At 35.4% G+C, this 22,256-nt stretch overlaps 1 protein-coding gene across 5 annotated transcripts in view; it reads left to right on the top strand.

Annotated features, from left to right (window-relative positions):
- LOC149552426 (S-adenosyl-L-methionine-dependent methyltransferases superfamily protein) overlaps positions 1-22,256 on the top strand; it is a 323,723-nt gene that overhangs the window by 50,543 nt on the left and 250,924 nt on the right. For 3 of the 5 annotated variants that reach the window (XM_089787983.1, XM_089787981.1, XM_089787985.1), the window contains exons 4-5: positions 12,632-12,770; positions 15,021-15,106. In XM_089787983.1, the coding sequence (XP_089644109.1) occupies positions 12,632-12,770; positions 15,021-15,106 (225 nt within the window). The remainder of the gene's footprint in view (positions 1-12,631; positions 12,771-15,020; positions 15,107-22,256) is intronic. The other 2 variants (XM_089787984.1, XM_089787982.1) reach the window with 1 other exon arrangement.

Here is a 22,256-nt window from a genome sequence, read left to right as displayed (position 1 = left end):
CTTTAGGCACAGTAGCCAATGTTGTACCCACCAATCTTCAGTGGGTTTCGTGATGAGATCCCTACTCTTGGCCATTACAAACTGGATTGATAAGTTTTTACCTCTATAAGTTATCTTGCCAATTCCATGAGTATAATTTTATCAGTAGGGTACCTTGGCAACATGTATGAATCTCCCTTGAAGCATCCAATTTGTAGATATGTGAAGTTGGAAAACTCTAAGAACATACAACCATCGTTGAAAATCTCGTTCTCTGCCACTTATCGACAAGGCAAAAAGAACTTTTCTCGGCAAATATCGGAGATAAATTGGTAACTTCTCGGGAAAATATCATTAATTTAAAAAATGACTTTACTTTAATTTAAAATGCTTTTTTTTGCAAAATTCAATAAGAAGATGCATCTAATAAGTCAAAAAATGAGTAAACAAACCAAACAAGCTGATCTAGATATTATATAAATGCAATACATAACAAAATCTCATCCTCATGTGGAATGTCGATGGTTGACAACCATAGTTAAAGACTCTGAAGTCTGAAGCAAACTAAAAATAGAAAATTGTCATTGTAAAAAAGATAAACAAATACAAATGTCAAGTACAATATAAAATTAGGCTACATCTTCCTCTTCCCCTTCCCAATAGCTCTAGTAAAAAATATGGGAGTAGGAAGGGGTCTTGCCCTAGCAGACCACAGTGGCTGTGGTTGTAGTTGTGTCTTAATATCCATCCTAGATGGAGCTGGTGTTGGTGCTAGCAATGACTCCTCATCCTCTATATCCTCACTCTCAGTTCCCTAAGTGTCCTCACTCTCACTGCCCTCCTCTTGAATGTCATCCAATCTTGGTGCAAAACCACCCTCTTTTGAATAGGTATTTTCTTCAAAAATCTCTTTGAATCCACTTCAAATCCACTTGCAATAAATGTGCAAGGCTTCCAATGACTATTTCTTTCCACCAAACCCTTCTCTCCTTCAAAGGCTGCAAATTTTAAAATGGGCCACTAAATGGTATGTCATTGGGCTGCTCGTGAGATTTTTTGAACTTCTCGGGAGAAGTATGCCACTTTTTGGCGATATGTTGCCAACTTCTTGGCTAAGATTTTGGTGTGAAAATCTTGTATTTTTTCGCCACTCCAAACTTCTCGCGAGAAGTTGATTTATCGGCCACTTATTGGTGCTATTTTGAACTATACATACAACCATATTCATTTACCTTGTTCCATGCTTCATCAGAGACTTGCTTGTTTGGGAGTTCCTTATCAAATAAGCACATGAAATGCCCAAAGAAGGCATCCTGAACCCTTTCGAAGTGTATTCGACTTTGCTTCAAAGACAACTGCTCATAGTACTCCCACACATGAACTATAGACCTGACATTTTTTTTTGACAAACTAGAAAAAGTACCTAGGGCAGCAGCAATATATACCATATAGGAGTTCATGTTGAACACATCGGTAGACAACACGTTCACCAATTGCTCACAAATTGAATCACTCACTAATTCAACCCAAAACGCATTCTTTTTTGACCTTATTATGAGTGAGATATGGTTATACATCCAAGGTTCAAGGTGTTTGAATCCTTGAGCCTTGCCAAGCGACTGAGCAATGTAATGAGGTCATTGATTTCTTCCTTGAAATCACATCGGTGCACGCCCTTTATTGGCCATCTAACAAGATTTTGCCTCTTAGTGACCAACCAATTATCATTAACGAACTTGGTATAATAAGAAGTATTCTCATTCCACCGCTCCATAGCCTTCTTGTGATGTTTGTAACAATTGGAGTATGAGGAACATGAAAAATACGATCAATAGTCTGAGGATTGAGATTGGTGATAGCATTGTCATCCTGATCTCTGATGTTTTGAGAGGGTGCAATAAAGTGTTTTGCACATGCAATAATGAATTCTGGCTCATCTGCTGCCAACGGAAAAGTAGACAATAGATGAATATGGCTTCACTTGATCCATGTCATATTCTCAGTAGCTTCAGCATTGACTCTTGCCAGGAAATCTTATTTGGTAATCCTATTGGAGAACTGGCAAAGCTTGTGTATTTCCAATCGTTGGTTTTTGGAACAAACACCTTATATTTTACATAGTGTAGATACAATATCTGAATCATTAAAGTTGCCAATTGGAATTCATGGGGATATTGTGCTAAATGTTTGACAGAATTATATGGGTTATATTCACTCAAGTGTTTGACATAATTACTTTAGTTGTCCAGTGTTAATTTTTGATTACAAGTTTTGTGACAAATGTTTGATGCTATGCCTAAGGTGGAATAATGATAAGAGAGTGCTATAGAAACCTAATATGCTCTCTATGCGCTGACTTTGAGTATAAATAGCATACTTTTTTCTCAAGCAATAAATCCAGCCGTCAAATTCTGGTATCATACATGGTCATAGTAAGCACTACATGATGGTCATAACTGTGGAATACTAATGTACGTATCAAGAAATTCAGAGCTACATTTCAAAAATTGTTGTTTAGTTTCAGATTTGGGAAACCATAACGGGCATCTTAAACTTCTAACCAACGCTTCAAGACAACAAACAAACATGTTTAGGTAGCTAACAAAATTTGTTGCCAAGGACAAGGAACAAAATCTTTAAGAAAAAGCTCCTTATTGTAGAGAGAAAATTTGCAGGTTTGCCTCAATCAAAGCATATATTACTTTGCGATCTGGATGCAATTGAGAATTGTTTATCCACAATAGAACAAGTAGGCTCTAAAAGTAAGCAAGTGAACATCCTTCTTTTGTGATCCCTTTGGTTAAGCCTATGTTGTTGAGACATTCCGATACAGATGTGAGACTTGTAGTTACTCAGTGTATTGTTCATGTTATGAGGATAATGACGCCACAGTGTCCTTACAACGGGGAAAATATGAAGGATGTATTCCAATTGATTGTAGAAAGTTTTCAAGGATTGAGTCACGTCCATAATCCATCCTTTTGGTAAGACAAACAAAATTTTGGAAACAATTGCAAAGCTTAGAGCTTGTGTGATTATGATAGATATTGATTGTGAAGACTTAATTCTTGATAAGTTCCATCAGTTTATGATTGCCATTAAAGGGGACCACAAGCGAAATGCTTTATTTTTCATGTAGTCCATCATGTCTGTGATCATTGAAGAGAGTGACGATGATTCTCAAAACTTCTCATCTTCCATATTGGCTGATTTGAAACAAACACATGTCAGTTCTTTTGATGAATGTTGTCAAACAATGTGAGCAAAAATCGAAACCATTCGTAACAAGGGGAAAGATTGAGGGGGAAAGGAAGAAATTTTTATTTCAGCCTGTAAAGGTTCATGAAAAGGAAGACAAAATTCAGTTATATGGGCAGCTTAGGAGGGATGAAACTATTGGCATTCTTAAAGAATACAAGGTAGAAAAAGACATAACCATGGATTAACTACGAGTGAATTCTAAGGAGTCTCCATGCATTGTGACAACATATCCTTTGATTGATAACTATAAAGTTGATAAAGCATCTTTTGGAACTATTATTGGTGTAGCGGTAGTTGAGGATAGTCTTGAGGATATTCATTCTTATGATGTTAATACTTTTGAGCCACTATAATGTTGATTGGATGAAGCACAATAACATACTTTTTGAGGTGGATGATGATTGGATATTTGAGAATCCACTATTTGAGTTGGATGGTGGAACACCTCTTGAAATTAATCAAGAGTCCTAGATTTATGCTAATTGTAGCTAGAGGTGGCTGCCTTGTTACATTCGACAAGGGGACATAATGCTGATTACAAAGCAGCCTTTGATAGAGACTTGGCTAATAGTAATGTCAAGGAGCACATAAGGAGAAAGGATAGTGTAGATGAGTATCCATTGATTGGTTCTTCTCATATAGCTAGGACTCAACCACATTTATCGAGTGCCTTTGGTTACTCTACTCTCACAGATGGTGAGCTTGATGATAACACTTGGGTGGTGACCATTCAATATGGCATGGTTGAGCTTGGTCTGCTTGATAGTGTGAATTTTTCACACAAAGATGTGCATTGTATGACTCCTAATATAGTTAGACAGTTATGGAATCCTAGTGATAATACATGATTCCCAAAGGAGTTGGTTAGTGCATCAAATTACGGTCTCATCGTAGTTTGTTTTCCATTTAGCTCATCATGAAGGACTTCTTTTATCCATTTATTGCATGGGTGTGGGATGGGTGGTTGGCTTGGTGCACTTCCCTTCATCTTGGAGGAAGCCATGTCCAGTGCTGTTGCTAGCTTACTTCTTTAGTACAATTACTGTTTCAGGAACATGTTAGAGGGGCAGTGTTGTTGCAGTTGGATATTTTGGACATTCCATCTATTATGGGTATGGAGCGACAAGATATTACTGAAAACTAGGGAGGTGGATGTTTTATTGTGGGATTGAAGGGGATTAATTGCATGGTTAGTAATGTTTTGGGAAGGTGGTTGGCATTATGTTGAAATCCTACTTTTGTTTGACCTAAATAGTGCTTGTGATTTTAGTTCAAGTGAGGTTCTATGTTGGATTGAGGATCTTCATGTATATGATAGTATCACATGGCAAGGTGATTCGAAAGATTATGTACATAGACTGATTAGGGATCTTGGTATTAGTATGATTGGTGCATTGCTCTTGTGGGCAATTGATGAGCGGCTTCACGATTCTAGACATGTTATTTGTATTTGAGTAGCATAGTGGCTTGGTGTGGCAGCTCCCTCGAGGATGATATGGGATCCAGGCATTTTGGTCAAAATAGGGAGATACAAATTGCTTGAGGGCAAGCAATCTTTGGAAAGGGAGGACTCTAATGTCCCCTTTTTCTAGCCATTATTCACGTATGCGTCGTTAGTCCTTTTCACCTTAGTCCTATAGCCTAACCAAGATATTTGCAGGTATTAGTGTGAGTTTTGACATAGACATCTTCAGTTTTAGGTAGATCCGAGTCGAGATAGTAGGTTTGTAGAGACTATTTATAGTAAGTCAACAAGGGTTTGTATTTCTAGTTTTGTAGTATTGGACTTGGAGATTCTAGCAAGCTATTACACTAGGCTTTCTGAGTATGACAGGATATTTACTTTAATGTTAGAAGATTTAATAGTCTATTTATTATGCCACTTTATTATTAAAAGGAGACATTAATTAAAAATGGAATAAGAGACAAAAGAAATATGAAGAATCAAGTAGAGGAAAATGAAGAAAACTGAAACCTTCTACCCAAAGGACCCTAGACAAAAATCCATTGTTAGTGGACATTTCATATCAGGTGTCTTATTTGTGCTTGAACTTTATTTCTTTTCTTCAATATGACTGTATTTTTTGTATGTATGATCGGAGCTGAGTGTTAATTTGATGAAGTGTTGATTGTAATATTCATTTTGGAAATTCATAGTGTTGCTGGTTATTATATACTGTTGGTGTTAAGATTTTAGCCCAAAAAGTAATGATGCTAGCAATAATTAATAGCCAAAATAGAACAAGAGAGACTCAGAAATATGCTAGGAAACTCCTTCTAGAATGAAGGGAAAAACCCAGCCACACAACAAAAAATATCATTTTATTGATCATAAATGTTCAAGTTTACAATGCCTATCGCTTGATGCGATGTATATAACTTGAGGAGAGACGTCATATTCCAATAGAGGGTCTCTCCAATTTCCCAATACGTGACTTACAATTGCAATTACAACTCTTCAAATTCCCATGCCTTAACACATGTCGAATGACACACGTCATTACATTTAATATTACAATTTAAACATAAGTGTCTTTTTCAGCTAAAGGTGACAATAACAATAATAACATCCATATTTCTAGAGATCAAGATCTCTATCACAGCTACAATCTTCAACAGTTGGAAATTGGAATCAAAGAATTTTTTTTTGAGACTCATTTGCTGAAAGTTATTGCATGAATTAGCTGTTTACATTTTTGAATCATGTGTGAGAAATTTGGGAAAATATTTAGACAGGGATATTGAAGAAAACTGAAATCCCATCTAAATCTAGGCATGTTGAAATGAATCATGTCTTATTTTAATGCCCAAGCAATGACTCTTCAACCTCCCCCTTTCTTTGTTTTGTCTTCTTTTTTCATCACCTTTATCCCTTTTAATATTACATTGACTTTTTCAATAATTTGCATTCAACTCCCAATTAAGTCACTTCTAATATTTTAATAATTTGGCTTACAATTTCTTAATGTTTTAAAAATGAGACATTACAATCCTCCCTCCCTGAGATTTCTTAATACCAAGATCCCATATCAATCTGCAAGCCACTCTATAGCTCATACTGGTATCCTTGAAATAGGAACATGCCATGCCGTGAAACCAAAAATAAAGGATGCAACTCATCCATCAGTAAGATGCCTTGATCCCAAGTTAACTTGAGAAACACTGCTGCATTGCTATGTACGTAATTGCACCAAGGCTCAAATAGTGAATCAACTATTCATAATCTGCAAAATGCAAAGTATTCATCCTGTTAACACTCTTGGATCCTAAATCAACCTATTAATTCGATCCTAGGATTAGAAATAGATGTCCAACAGTCCACCATCCTCTTGAATCAGTCAATTGATGAAGTAGATCACTCCACCAATGCCAATACAAGTTCAGCTCATAAGACCACCATATGCTGCCACTATAAGATACGTTGACATCAAGAATGGTGTTGAGGGTATTCACTATTCCCATGTATAGGAAATAAATATATCTCGTGCACTATCTATAACAATTTTTTATCACTGCAAATGCCCATGTGACTCAGTAACTCCTGTAGGCCAAACTGAATATGAAAGTGTAGTAGTAGACCAAGCAGGGAAGCCACGAATAACTGAAATAGGAATAAAAATGAAGTCACCAATCAATAAATCGATAGTTGCCATATGATAAAAACAGGGTGTCAAATCTCTATCTGGACTATAGAAGCCCTTAGTATGCATTGAGGATAACTTTGAAATTTCTGATTTACCACAAGATCAATCAAATCTTCACCTCCATTAACGAAATGATCACCATCACATGAATTTTCGGAACTTCTATCACTCAATTCATCTTTATCTTCATGACATTGTGAAGGTATATAATTGCTGATATAAAAATTAAAATTCTTGTGGTTGCTTTGCAACCTGGTATGGTCACCGAGGTGTTGGCTTCCAACATCACGATGCCTTCAGGACGGCTAGGCTTGTGAATTGCATTTATTACCAAAGGGAAGCAGGTGGCCTTTATGGGCTCGAATTCACCAAGATTGAGTTACATCAATGAAAAATGTTCTCCATTGCATGCTGCAAGCAACCCACCTAAACTGTCAAATTCGTTCGTCCAGGCTGTGAGGAATTCACCAAGCATCCTTGATGGAGCCAAGTTTCTCTACAAAGGGGAAGGAAATGATCATAGAGAAACCACTGGAGGAGTTTCAGGTAAGACCTACTCCTCCTCTGCAATTATCCTTGTTCCTAATACACAGATGAACAAAGAAATAGAGTCAGAAATTGGTAATCTTCCTGAAACTGCTATTTTCCTTGCTACTCAAGACCTTGATAAGTTAGCATCTAGGCCTTTTCTCAATGATTGGTTACATAATAATTGGAATAAAACATTAGGTTTACATTTTTCATACCTTTGTATGATCCAAAAAGGCCTCTTTTTGTTATTCTTTGACAGTCCTAACGCTCAGAGACAGGTTGTTAATAAACAATTTTGGAGAATAGATTTTTTCTTCTTTTAGGGCGGTCACCCAGTCTCTTGATGCCGTCAAAGATGAGATTCTTGCCCTTTCCGCCCCAAGATGGGTCTCTATTAGCAACTTTCCTCCATTTCTTTGGAACCTTATTCCACAAGCCCTTGAACCTCTAGGGAAAGTTATTAAAATTAATAGAGCCTCTACCCTTCTCCCTCATGCAGATGCAAGGATTTTGTTAGCTATTAACCCAGGTAAGGAATTTTGAGAGAAAATTGTATTCTCCATTCATGGTTTTGAACATATTTGCCCAGTGACATTCCTAGGAGGTCTCAACTCGTGTTTTTCTTTGCAAGGAGGGACATTTTAAAAGAGACTGCCCTATTGCAAAGAGACTACTTCCTAATTCAGCCCCAACTTCTCTGAAGCAATCTTCATCCACCAACAAAAATGTGTTGGACAACTCAGGTAACAATCCTTCAGTCTCTCCCATGTTGACTCCAAGGGTTTCAAACAAAATCAATAAAGAATTGGAAGCCTTATGTACGACATTTAAATTCCTAGCGTCTATAGATGTTTCCCACTTCAATAGCAATCCTTTATTGGTTGAGATTCCTCCTCCTGACCCTCAATCTCTTGAGCTGTCTGACCCCAAATAGAGGCATAGAACACAAAATGCTCAAGAAGTAGTGTTAGAAAAGATTAAGAAGATCTCAGGACATAAGTTTAGGAAGAAGATTCAATCCCCTCTTGTCCTCCGCCTTCTATGGAAGTGAGCGACCTTAGAGATCTTTCAAACCCCCCCCCGCCCCCAAGCTCATTCCCAAGAGAAGGTTAAAGAATTGGATGGTACTGATGTGGAGGTGGCTATGGAGGTAATGGAGAGTGGAACTGGTCCCCAGGCTGTTACAGAGTTGGAAGACAATGTCAACCTTTGCGTGGAAGAAGATAGGTTAAACAACTTTGATGTCTTAGTAATCCCTGCAATAAACCTAAATGATGGTAATAGTTACAGTAAACCTAATCCTCTTGAAAGCTTGCTTTGGTGGTAGCTTTTCCCAGCCTAGTAAGGGAGTTTGACAAGCTCGTTTCAGACTTAGGGCAGAATGAAGTGGTAGGAGAGAAAATGGATGGAGAGAAGAAATCAAAACTTGGTCAAGAAAATCCTAGGAATTTAGGAGATGAGGTTCCACTTGCTTTTAAGGCTAAAAAGTTATCCAAGGTCCCCTGGAAAGGATATCTGGAAATGAATGAAAGGGTTGAAAGTGAGGAGATGGAAGCTGGGGAAGATCCTCCACTTACTAGAAAGAGAGGTAGACCGCCTAATTTTATTGCCTTAGAGAGACCTAGTAAGGTGCAAAAAAGTAAGCTACCAAAATTCTTTAAGACTAAAGACTCCGTCTTAGAGGAAGAACCTAAATCCATATCCAATGATAGCTGAGTTCATTTCTGGGAATGTTAGAGGGTTGGAGTCCCTAGACAAGAAGTATATAATTAAGAGATTCCTTAGACAACATTTGGATGTTGACTTTTTACTGTTGCAAGAGATCAAGGCTATTGGCTTCCACTTGGATATTGGTATTAGATGCATCTGGAAAGATGCCAACTTTTATACCACTAACCATGAGAAAGGTAGGGGTGGGACAACAATCCTAACTAGCCCTAGATGGAGCAAGTTTGTCAAGGAGTGGGGAACCTCCCCTTCCTATAGAGTGGTTTGGCTTATAATGGAGACCCAAGACTTTGAATTTGGTATCTGCTCAGTTTATGCACCCAACGATTATTGTAGTAGGGCTAAGCTCTGGGATTGGATGTGCCAATTAAAGAACATCCTATGGATTGTTGCAGGAGATTTCAATATGTTAGAGCGACGGCAAGACAAAATAGGGGTTAGTAGTGTTGAATGGAACTATGAGGAAAAGTTATTCTCCAACAAGTTAGTCAAGAAACTGAACATGTTTGATCACTTGGCAGGAGAAAAGAACTCTCACAATAGTATATGGTTTACATGGTCTAACTATTAGAAAGGACAAAAGAGGATCTACAGTAGATTAGACAGATGTTATGCTAACAAATATTTTTTCTCTTTTAATAAATCAAATGAAGAGAACTTTGTTCAAGTTTATCTTTACACCCTCTTGGATCACCATCCTATCATAGCCAACATAACTAGGATCAACCAAACCATGATCATTGATAAGCACCTTGATGGATTCACACTAAACACCTCCCTCCTACATGATGAGAATATAAATGCTGCTATAAAATTTATTAAATGGTTAATTGCAATTTAACAGAGCAATCTAACCTGATTCAAAGATGGAATGTGATGACAAATAGCTGGAAAAAATGTTTTTAGACAATAGGGAAGAAAAAAGCTAAAGATGCTAGAAGAGTTGAAAATGAGTTACACAAAAAGCTTGTGGAAGCTAAAGAAATGTGACCCATCTAACTTGGAGGCTCTTAGTGTTATTACAATGGCTACAGACTCTCTTAGAAAGAATCAGAATTATTTTCTACAAATTATATTCCAAAGGGTCAAAACCAGGGCTCAAATTATTTTCTACAAATTATATTCTCAATACTATAGTCTTTGTCATTGCTTATGAATTGCATTGTTCCTCAATATTCAATAGTTCAAAACCCATAAGCATTATTGAGCTTGAATGAAAATTTATTTATGCCAATGTATGCTCAAATATATAATTTTGGACCCACAAAACAGACTCATGACAAAGAATTATTGAAGTTCCAATTTTTTATATTTAAATCAACGACAGTTGTAGATGAAGTGACTGCCCGACTTTATGAAATACTAACTTTTTTCGCTTCTGCATTTATATTGTGTATATCTTTTTGAGCTGACATCTCGGGTCACACTCTGTGTATCTTTTTTTGCTTCTGGATTTAGATTGTGGGTATCTTTATGAATTACTATTGACAAATATTAATTTTGTCATTCCTTTGACAAATAGGTATCTGTTTTTTTCCAGATCCATAAATAACAAAATCAAAGGAATTTCAGAGCTCTTTAAATATATTCAGTAAAATATTTCTTTTCTCTTCAGATTGAACCGAAAAGCCCCTTTTTCTCAGAATACTGAATAGAATTTTCAATTGAGTTGTTCTCAAAAACTGGCCATTAAAACTATCTGATAAAAACTTCTATTCCTGAATCAACTTTGGTCTATAAATATTTCATTTCTGCAAATTTTGATCCTTCAGGCTGGTAATATACAGTGCTCTGATACCACTGTAATATCCCGCCTGAATATTTTACCCAATTTCTCAAATGTAACACAGATATTATAACCAATAATTGCTTGTAATATTTTCAGATTTAAACTAACAAAAATACCAGAATATATCTAGAATAAAATACTCAGAAATGTTATTGCATTATAATTCAACATTTAACATTTTTACGGTTGAAGCATGTAAACTTTATCTTAAGGATTGGTAAATGTCTCCCTTCTAAAATCCCCATTGATAAGCCTTATCGCTCCTATTATTTTTGTTAAAATGGGAAAAGAAATCCTTAAGATTCTAGTTGCTGGATTCGTCCTAGATAGGCCAGATCCGGATTCGGATCCAATCTAGATCCGGATTCGTGCTTGGATCCTTGAGGATCCGGGCAGGCCAGATCCGGTTCATGCTTGGATCCTTGATGATACGGGCAGGATTCTTGATTCTGCATAGGCAGCACCAAGGATCCTGCCCGGATCCTTGAGGATCCAAGCCACAGCCTGAGGATTCACAGGCAGAATCAAGGATCCAAGCCACAGCCCAAGGATCCTCAAGGATCATAATTTCATTTTGTAATTCAGTAATTCAATGTGAATGTGTTCATTTTCTTTAGGACGCGGCTATCCTCCATCAAAACTGTATAGTTGACCAATTTTCAAAAGATTGCAAACATCATGGATTTTTTTGAAAATTTCAGCATTTGTTCTTCATGATCTGCATAGTTTGTAGTCGAAAACAATAAAAAATTTGGGAAAAAAAACACTACGTTTTCGTGAATCTGGAAAAAAAAATGTTTGACTTTGTTTTGTCTTTGGTACCTTTTTGATGGACCGTGAAAATAAATCAGGTATACGAGATTCATAGATCCACACTAGAATCGTACTATGAAATGATTTAGTTTTAGAATTATGTATATTTCTCTCATTTTTTAGTGTATATATATATTTATATATATATACACACAAATCCTCCACAAGTCATAATTGGGAAAAAAAAATCTTGAATCCACGGATCCGATTCACGAATCGGCAACTAAGCTTAAGATTTATTGTGTGCACAAGTTTTTTCTTGATATTTGTCTGCTAAAGTTTGTTTTTGAGACTGGTGTGCTTAAGATTATTAGTGGTACATCAGAATGGTATACCAGCATACAGATTGGCCATGGCGTACTTATAATTTAAGAACAAACAACGGCATAATAAATGTGTTTTGTGAGCAGTGAACTTTTTTGTTTTGAAAGTTCTTATAGAATTTGCCTATTGCGCGCTGACTCGTTTATTCCAGATTTGTATATGTATTTTTCTATTGTTTGTTCCATGTACATTTGACCAACTTCGTGTGACTTCGTACCAAATATATGATGTTCCAATCTTATATGTTAATTTACTTACTACGAAATATATGATGTTCCAATCTTATATTTTAATTTACTTAGTACCAAATATATGATTTTCCAATTTTATACTTTAATTTTGTGTTATATCATTTTATGGTAGTTATTTTTGAAACCATCAATTTTAAAAAATATTTAAAGAAGTTTTATTCCCACATGACATGCCATTTATATTGTAAATAAGTATTTGGGAAAACATCAAATCATTTAGATATTTAAAGTAGTGTGTTCCTGCATGACATGCCATTTATTTTTCGTAGTTGGTTATGCCTCATGCGTAATGACTTAATCATCATTTGCAGAATGTGGTTTCAATAGGCGATCCTGAAAATTTTGTGAGGTCTCGAAAGAATTCATTGCAAACAGCATTAGCTCGTATATGCATGAAAGAAAATGTTAAATTTCTTGAAGATTTGTTGCCAAAAGATAATCAAGGTATTGGTAAGTTCAAAATTCCATTTGTAAGTTTCTTGCAAAAATCTGAAGAAGGCATCTTAAATATTTATTGCTTATTTTGCATATATAAGTGGAATAGTGTATTTTCATTTCCATTGAATAAGTGGAGATTTTGATATTTTCTTACCACTAAATAAGTGGAATAGTGTATTATCATTTCAAATATTGCATAAACTCCATTGAATGTGTGGTATCGACTCACTTGATGCCTATTGTATTTCCTTTGAGCTGTAGTATTTCAGTTTAATTGTATAATCTTGAACATTGTATCTTGAGAATTGGGTGATCCGAACGTGAAAAGGAAGTTGTGTTACATATTATTTTCAGTTAAAATATTTTCAAAAAATATCAAATGTATTTACACCAAGGGGGACTAGTCTATATATAACTTTGTTGACTTTGTCAAGAGGAACAAGTTTATCTCTAAGAGAGTAGAGAATCGTGTGGTTAAACGTCGTCCGTTCTATCTCATATATTCCAAGACAATTGATTACAAAGAGAATTCAACAACATGGTATGACGTACACCTAGAGGAGCCAACACAGGTTGACAAGGATCTGGCTGCACGCATAGGGTTGTTTGGTGTCTGTTTGTAACTTTGCAGAAGTTAGATAAGTCTAGCAATTCTAATGATGAGTACATCATGACATCTCATTGGACAATAAGTTCAATCAGTGGTAGGTCCAGTAGCTCTTTTTTGACTGTTGCAACTTTGATGAAATCATTGAGTTTGAATTTATTGATATTTGAAATCCTCAATATTTGTTCAATTAATTTTGTTTACATAAATGCTAAATTGTAAATTTTTAATAGTTAATTTCACAAATATTATCTATGTTATTGGTGCCACTATCTTCTCTCTGTCCAAATAAGTTATCGAAGAAACCCATTCCAATGTACTCCTTTCCCCACATTTTGAAGGTGCATGGAACACTCTTAAGTATTTTACATATAGTTGGACTACTTGCAGAGTACTCAACGAGTCTTTTAAAACTTGTGAGGTTTCTTGGGCACCAAGTTTATCAATTAAAAGCTTGACAATAAAACTCGCTCTTCGGCAAAAACTCAACTGCATGAAAAAGGTCCAAACATAAATTTTTTATGAATATTTCCTTTGAAATATCTTGTGTAGCTTGCCATCACTACCCCTCAAACTCATTGGGATCTCGACTTGCAAAGCCCAATTAGTTACTGGGATCTCCTGTCATATAAGAAATTTAATCACAATAGGGAGGCTTGGGATCGGAGACCAAAATCAAGAACGTCGACAACTAATTTCATTACTATAACAATATTATTACCATCCAAGATTTGAATGCGATTATTATAAATTTAGAACCTCTCCAAAGGTTTAACTAGAATAGGAAAGAGGAAGATGTAAAATATTGCAAGCAATTTAGATATTATGTTAAATCATGATGATGTTTCAAAGCAATGATCATAAATTTGTTATAGTTGTCAGATAACTATTATATTAGGATTCCACACAAGGATGCAAATTTCTACTCATTTTGCATTCAAATCAATCAAATTTAATAGAAAACATTTTTAACTCAATTATGGACTCATTGGATACATCTTTTCATTGAATTTTCCAAAATATAAAGTGTTTCTAATGAAACTTAAACAATTTTTTAAGTTGCCATGTTTTTTGCCGAGTCACATTTTTTGGGCTTGCTGAGTTATTGCCGAGTCAGAGTTTTCCAACTATGATTTTACATGTGCACTATCCTGTATTAACTTTTAAATATGGATTCATATTGCTGCAACATTTTAATATCACTGCGTAAAACAATGCTCTTATTATTGACAATGGAAGGATAATGACAATTTATGTTTATAGGGCAAGAAGCAGTGGCTGTTACATTTTAACTTGTCATTGGTCATTATGGTGTTTTCTTGTTGTGATTTGCAAGCAATCTTGAAAGAAGATTGTTATATTTGTCTTTTATTACAATGGAAAGGATTGATAGTGGTTCAAGAAACTCAGCTGATGTTTACACAAGGACATACATAATTGATGTTATAGGTTGAATATGGTTTCCTGTTGGAATTCGATGATCATATTATTTCTTAATCTCATAGGCCTGGCAATTGCAATAGGTTATTACAGATAGAGAGATGTAAATAAGTCGCATCACTGTCATCAAATGATTAGATTATGTATAATGTACTGAAGTGGATAAAATATTACAATGAGTTTCTGTTGTTTTGATGACATATGGTCTATTTTAGGCGTTTCCAAACCTCGATATGTTCGTGTTAATACTCTAAAAGGGGACATAGAATCTGCTTTACAGACTCTGCAAAAGACAACTCAGGTATAGACTTTTTAAAGCTACATTACCAGCTCGAATTTGATATTGTATATTAATAACTATATTAATTACATTGTTTTAAAATGCACATTGTTCTTGGCATAAAAACTTCAAAGTGTTGCAATTAGATTTTAATTCTGTAATGTCGACAATATTGTCGTGACATGAATATTTACGGTTAGTTACAGAGTTTTATCTTCTTTTGGTATTCTACATGTCCCATTGATATGTAAAACCTTAATGATTTGCAGTTAATGACTCAAATGCCACATATCATTTTGTTCTGCTCTGAAAAGTTTTTGAAGCTTATTGTAGTATTGATTGTTGACAACGTATGTTATTTTATGAAATATGAAATGGAACTGTAAGGCAAAAGGGCAATTATAGCTTTTGTGATTTTGATAATTGTTACAGCGTAGAATGTTAAGAATTCAGGGTGCTTGTACATTGCTTATAAATGATAATGGAGAGAAACTGATATCTTTGTAGAACATTATGATAAAAGATTGAGAACAACCACTTTGTAAATCGTGCAAAATTCACTTATTCAAACTCAAGTTACTTGTTTATGGCACTAGTTGACACATCATATGATCGCGATGATTAACTTTGAATCTTGTCACTTGTTTGATATGAAATGTATTCACCTTGCTATATGCATCTTATTTTTGGATGTTCTTAAATTTTCACAATTTTTGTAGCATGAAAATATTATTGAGTTTATCTTCTATACAAAGTTATAATATTTTTGTTTTTTTTTTGCAAAAAATGAAGATAAACAGCAATAAGAAAAGAGAATAAAGATGCACAAATGACACGAGATTATCCTAGGAAAACCCTTTCACTTAAGGGAAAAACCTAACCACACTAGAAAATTATCTCTTTTATTGATAACAAAAATGTTCGAGTACAATGCTTTTACTTGGTACAATCCATCTCCTAAGCAATCTCACGTATGTATACAATTGAGAGACACTTCATATCACAACTGAAGGTTCCTTCAATTTCTAAAAACAAGACTCTTCATATTTCCAAACACATGCCTCTTCACATGACACATCTCTACATATAATATTATCTCAAATATTATCATAAATATTTTCTTCAGTGGAAGATGACCATTACGGTCATATTTCCATTTCATATAATTAGAGATAAATTTTTTTATTGCAGCTACAATCTTCAACACTCCCTTTTAACAAGAGAGAGATCTTTAGTATGGAAGGCACAACGCTGCAACAAAAGATGTCAATGATAAATTCTCATCACATAAAATATGTTATCCCATCATAACATAATTTATCATAGTTACTTCATAAGCACATAAAAATAAAGTTATTGAGCCATACACATGACCTACACCATGCCTACTTGTAGAGTGTGGTCCACCATACCTGCTTGCAAAGGGTGGAACAAGGGCTTTCACCTCAGACATTTCCACCATGCCTACTTACAAAGGTTGGTCCACTATACCTACTTACAGAGGGTGAAACGAGGGCTTTCACCTCAAACTTCTCCCAGAGAAGAATGCATTGCCACCATGCCTACTCCCAAAGGGTGGTCCACAATGCCTATTGGCAAAGGGTGGAACAAGAGATTTCACCTTGAACTACTCTCATAGAGAAGAACTGTTTGACAACATGTGTAAGAATGGATGAGATTCTCAACTGAGACTCCCTCTCAGAAGGGACAACTTTGGTTAGCAAAATAAGATAGCTGATTCCAATTTTTTTATTGTCACCTAGGCTTGCAAAGGTTTAGACATCTCCCTTTGTCACCTAACATCCCTTTGAACCTGAATATGCTTCCTTTGGATTCTCATCATTTCATTGATGCATCCTGCAATGAAGAGAGATTAATAATAATTCATAAAATCAATTTATCATTAAGAGATATATAGAGATTAATACTCAAAGTAAATATTATTCCCTGTGCTGTAACAAAAATTCAGTATTCAAGATATAATCATAGGATACTTATCTCTTTAACATACACTTGTTTCCTTGCAAATTCACCAATGTTTTCAACTCAGCTCTACAAAAGAGAGCAATATGTTCTTCACCCAACAACAAGTCCAAAAGCTTACTTATTGGCCATGCAACTGGAAAACTGATTCAAACAAGCACACAAACCATAAATACCACTTTAGCACCAACTGTTTTATTAGTTTGTGAAGACGTTTGATCTTTCTCCTGCTGTTGTTGTTTCTGTTGTAGTTGTAGTAGATTGTGAAGATGTTTGATTTTTCTCCTGTTGTTGTCGCTGTTGTAGTTGCTTAAACCGTTCTAAGAAGGATCCATCATTGACACACAGGATCGAATTACTTTCACCTTCCATCACCCTAGATTTATGTGCTGCTTTCGGTCCCAAATACCTTTACTGAATTCACTACTGCAATTTGCTTGTCATGCAAATGTAAAAGCCTCCAGGGCTGGCCAAAGTATATGTCATGTAATAATCGACTGCATTACTCAAGATTAAGGTTAGAACAGATAAACAAAGCAATACTCATTCAAACACACCAAAATACTGGTTAACATAATCAACCTGAGAGAATTTCGACTTCTAACTGCTATAAATTTGTCTAATCTATGATTTTTAACTCTTTTTATCTCTTTTCCTACGCCCTAAAAATGCAAAATACTGTTTCTTAGAATGGTATAGCGAGTAACAAAACAAAGTGACCATAACAAACAATCATTTTCAGACAATAATACTCAAAGGGAGTTATAAAGATAATTCTCCCTCTTTACTTTCTGCTGCATTATTTGATGTAGATCCTTGATGAAAGCATATGGTCAATATGGGTGATCTTGGATCCCAGTCTTCCACCCTGTTGCACAAAATCCACTTGATATGTATGATTCCGGGCTTTTGCAACTGCACAAAAGAATGACAGAGCGTGGCCTCCTCTTCCAAGTTGACTTTTAACACAAAATTAGTCCTGTAAGATCTCTTTTCACCTCCCTGAAACTCCTCCACAATATCCAATTCTGCACCATTACCCAACACCACAACATGCTGAGGATTCAAAACCCAGATCTCTGACTAACTTACCGCAACAGATAAACAATATGCAGTGACTGTTTGACTTTCAAACCCCCGGGAACAAATATAATCCCCAAGTCGTGGGTTGAAATCCCATTCAACAAAGAAAACCGGTTGTGACAATCATTCTTCAGCGGTGGTAGTGATAACGTTTCTGGCAGCGATGAGAGGCTTTTGACAAACACTCTGTTGGGCAATCTAGCCATTTATGAAAGGGGCTTACTTAAGACATCGTCTATACACATGATTCTCACAAAAACAATGACAAGAATTTTCAACAACTCTCATGCTCCTTTTTCACGTTCCAATTCTTGTCTTATGTCAACAATCACACTCTTTGCACCAACCTGACAGAAAAATAAAAAAACTTGAATACACCCGACGCCTATTCGATAAGAATACAAAGTCGCCAAAATCTGGAAAGAACTGGCAATGACTAGTCAAGCCAATGTGTCACATAATAAAGATGAATAACAACACATGAAAGAAAACAATAAAGACTTAGTGAAATAGGATTTTGTTGGGAGATGATCCACTAAGAAGTGATGCCAAGTCAGCTCCAGCATTCATGATGCTCACACAATGGATAGACACAGACCAGATACAAGCAGAGACAACCCTCAAGAAAACCCTTTGCTAAGACAAGTTTCAATCCCTTTACCCCCAAACACTTAGATTAAAGAATACATAGAAGGGAATACCGAATAAAGAGAATGATAAAGAAGATAGAATGTCTCCCTTCTTCCTATCTATCAAAGAAAGGCAACAATAAACGAGGAGGATATCATCATATAAATAAATATGACATCACCAAAATGCACTAACAATACAAATATCTATATGGGAGTCATATATTGAAGCCTTTTCTTTCACACAAAACTCTGATTGCTGTTATCTAAACCTGTTTCTGATACCATGTTGATTTTTTGCCCAGAAAATGAAGAAAAACAACAACAATAAAAGAGAATAAAGATGCACAAATGACACAAGAGATTGTACTGGGAAAACCCTTCCACTTGAAGGGAAAAACCAAGCCACACCAGAAAAATATCTCTTTTATTGATAATAACAATGTTCGAGTACGATGCTTTTACTTGATGTGATCCATATACAAAGTAATCTCACGTATATATAGAATTGTGAGACACTTTCAATCACAACTTTCAATCCAATTACAACTGAAGGTCCCTTCAATTTCTACAAATAGAATTGAAAGACACTTTCAATCACAACTAAAGGTCCCTTCAATTTCTAAAAAGTAAAAACAAGTCTCTTCATATTTCCAAACACATGCCTCTTCACATGACACGTCTCTGCATATAATATTATCTCATATTTAATCATAAATATTTCTTCAGTTGAAGATGGCCATAACGGTCATATTTCTATTTCACAAAATCAGAGATAAAGATCTCTATTGCAGCTACAATTTTCAATATTGTTATGATGAAATGATTAATTCACAAGAACAACATTTTTTTACAAGGGCACTAGTAGTCGACCATATTACTCAATAAAATATCAATATACTATACTGACCCAGTAAGGTCGATTTAGCTTGATTTATGAACCAACTCCGCCTTCTTGCTGGCTGCCTCCAAAAGATCTGTAATCAAAAGTGTCCCATCGAGCTGCATCACCATGTGGAGATAGAATTATTTTAAATGCCAAGGATACAGCTGGACAATCTGATAGCATTTGTATTTGTACCTTTTGGAATAGCTCAAAATAGAAAAGCATATACAGTAGATTGTTTTGCCAAAACTGTATGGGAAGCTCTCTAATAAAGAGTGAAGGATATGATAAGTGTCCATACACATTAAGTAACAACAAACCTAGGACTGGCAGGGCTTTTTTAAAGCATGCGAAGAAAATGAACTGAAAGTAACCCCATCTTTTTGTTCTCAAGCTTGAGCATAAGGCTGATTAGCACTTCCTCTCAAGACAAGAGGCCTTTTGATTTAGTATCTAGTGCAAAATTTTAAACCAAAGATGCATTTGCTTGTTATAGCTAACATTAAAGACTGAAAACATATGAGAAAACACTTGATTTAGATTTAGGTCAGCATAAATGTCAAATTAACAACCTAAATAAGAAATTAATACGTAAAACTAAAATTATTTTGTAGTGAACACTGCAACGCAAAACTTGTAGAATCTCACCAAGTTATTCAATCTACAAAGCAGAAGAAATCAGAAAATGACTCCTGACCAACAATCTACGCAACAAGAAGCCATTTAACAACTATTGAAAATCTCTGTGCATTTGATACTTATTTATAATATTTTAGCTATGTTACTGATTTGCTTGTAGAAGCAACTGGGTCTTAAGCTGTTCAGACTGGGTTTGCAGTCCAGGTACAGTCATTTGTGGGTTTGGACAGGGTTTTGCAGCAGTGTTGTGCGTTCAGCTTGGACGGACCCGAGCGAACCTACGAAGTCTATCACCCCTATTCACTAGTCCATTAAATTTGGTGCTTCTTAATCTTTTTTTAACATTTTAAAGTTTTAAAAAAACTTTTTTGAAAGGTCTAATTGCCCATCCCAACTCTAATTTATGACATGCGTAACATCTAAAAGTGAAAAGCCCACTCATGTTTCATATTGTGAATGAAAAACAAGAAATAATTTCCCCCATTGCTTAGCTTTTTTTCTGCTTACCATTGCACAAGTTGAGTTGAGATTGACTGCTGAACACTCCAAGCTGGTGGTTGTGCTATAGCTATGCAGTTGCAAGTGTTTGCTATCAAGGAGATAGTGGAGGAAGATTTTTTCAAAATAGATAGGTTTTTTTGAAGCTTTTGGTATTTTTCATTGCATTGTTTTTCACAAATGAACTCCTGTTTTGTTTTGAAGCTTTTGGCTTGATTTCAATCTTCTAGGTATGCATAAACATGCTTTTTAAATAAAATATTTTTTTTAGACAGCAAGAATCGTGTATGGAACCCTCTGCAAATTGTAGTGCATCTAATAAACATTTTAACATGACTGGTGACACTGGTGTGACATGTCCATTGGTACCACCCGAGCTGGGGGGAGATTGGACCTTGTGACCTTGCGCTTCATAACAAGAAGCACTTGCCAACCAAGCCAAGCCCCTAACCAGTTAAATGAATTAACTATTATGTTGCTTTTATATACTTTTTTTCCCAAATTTCATTTGTTTCAATTGTTCCAATGTATCATTTATTAAACTTGTTGTCTTAGGTATCAAAATGGTAACTATTTCTAGCTCTAGGATTCAACCCTACCTCCAAACTTAGCCAAACTTTCCCGTTTGCAAATAAGTTGAAATGGTGCTACAACTTGAAAACATTTGGATTTGTGATCGTTGCAAAGAAATATTTTGAGCTCATATAATCAAGTGAGAGGCCATTTGTGCAATATCCCTGAACTAGGCATCAAATTTTATTTCAACCTAGATGATAACGACCTTTTGGATGTGCTAGTCTTGGTATAAATTAAAGAGCATGCAAAATTCAAGTAGCAGGGTGTAAAAGGAATAGTCCTTTTCAAAAGACAAAGTCTCAAGAGATGAAGGCCCTTCCACTGCCTTCTTATCTTTAACCTATGGAAGGCTATCCACTTTTGTCCTTACCTAAAGAACATCTTGTTATGTCTACACATCAGAGATTAAAGGTAGAGTTGGAAATACCATTTCACAATGAATCTAGGGAGGTTACTAATCAAGAGTGTGAGTGGATTGGCATTCAATGTTGTTTACTTACCATACTAGTAAAAAATGGTGAAATCAATAAGTGAGGCTCTAATAGGGTACAAGGGCCTGAATTATGAGAAGATTCAAGCTACCTTATTTGACAAAGAGGTGAAATATGTAGAGAATTCATTGAAACCTATAAAGGATTCATGTGTGACAATGGGAATGTCCATTATACTTGATGGATGAAGAGATGCAAAAGTACCCATTGGTCAATTTTATCGTAGTGTCCCCTAAAGGGACAATGTTTTTGAGAGCAATAGATTATAAAGGAGAGGTGAAGTATAGTGCATTTATTGCTGACATTCTTTGCCAATCCATTGAGGAAGTGGGTACTCAAAATGTTGTGTAAGTAATCTAAGACAATGTGAAAAGTTGTAGAGTTGT

This window comes from Cupressus sempervirens, chromosome 6, assembly GCF_028749045.1.
Source record: "Cupressus sempervirens isolate cs-2001-9-10 chromosome 6, ASM2874904v1, whole genome shotgun sequence".
Lineage (NCBI taxonomy): Eukaryota > Viridiplantae > Streptophyta > Pinopsida > Cupressales > Cupressaceae > Cupressus > Cupressus sempervirens.
Note: the sequence above shows the minus strand (reverse complement) of the source record. Positions and strands in the feature narration are given on the sequence as shown.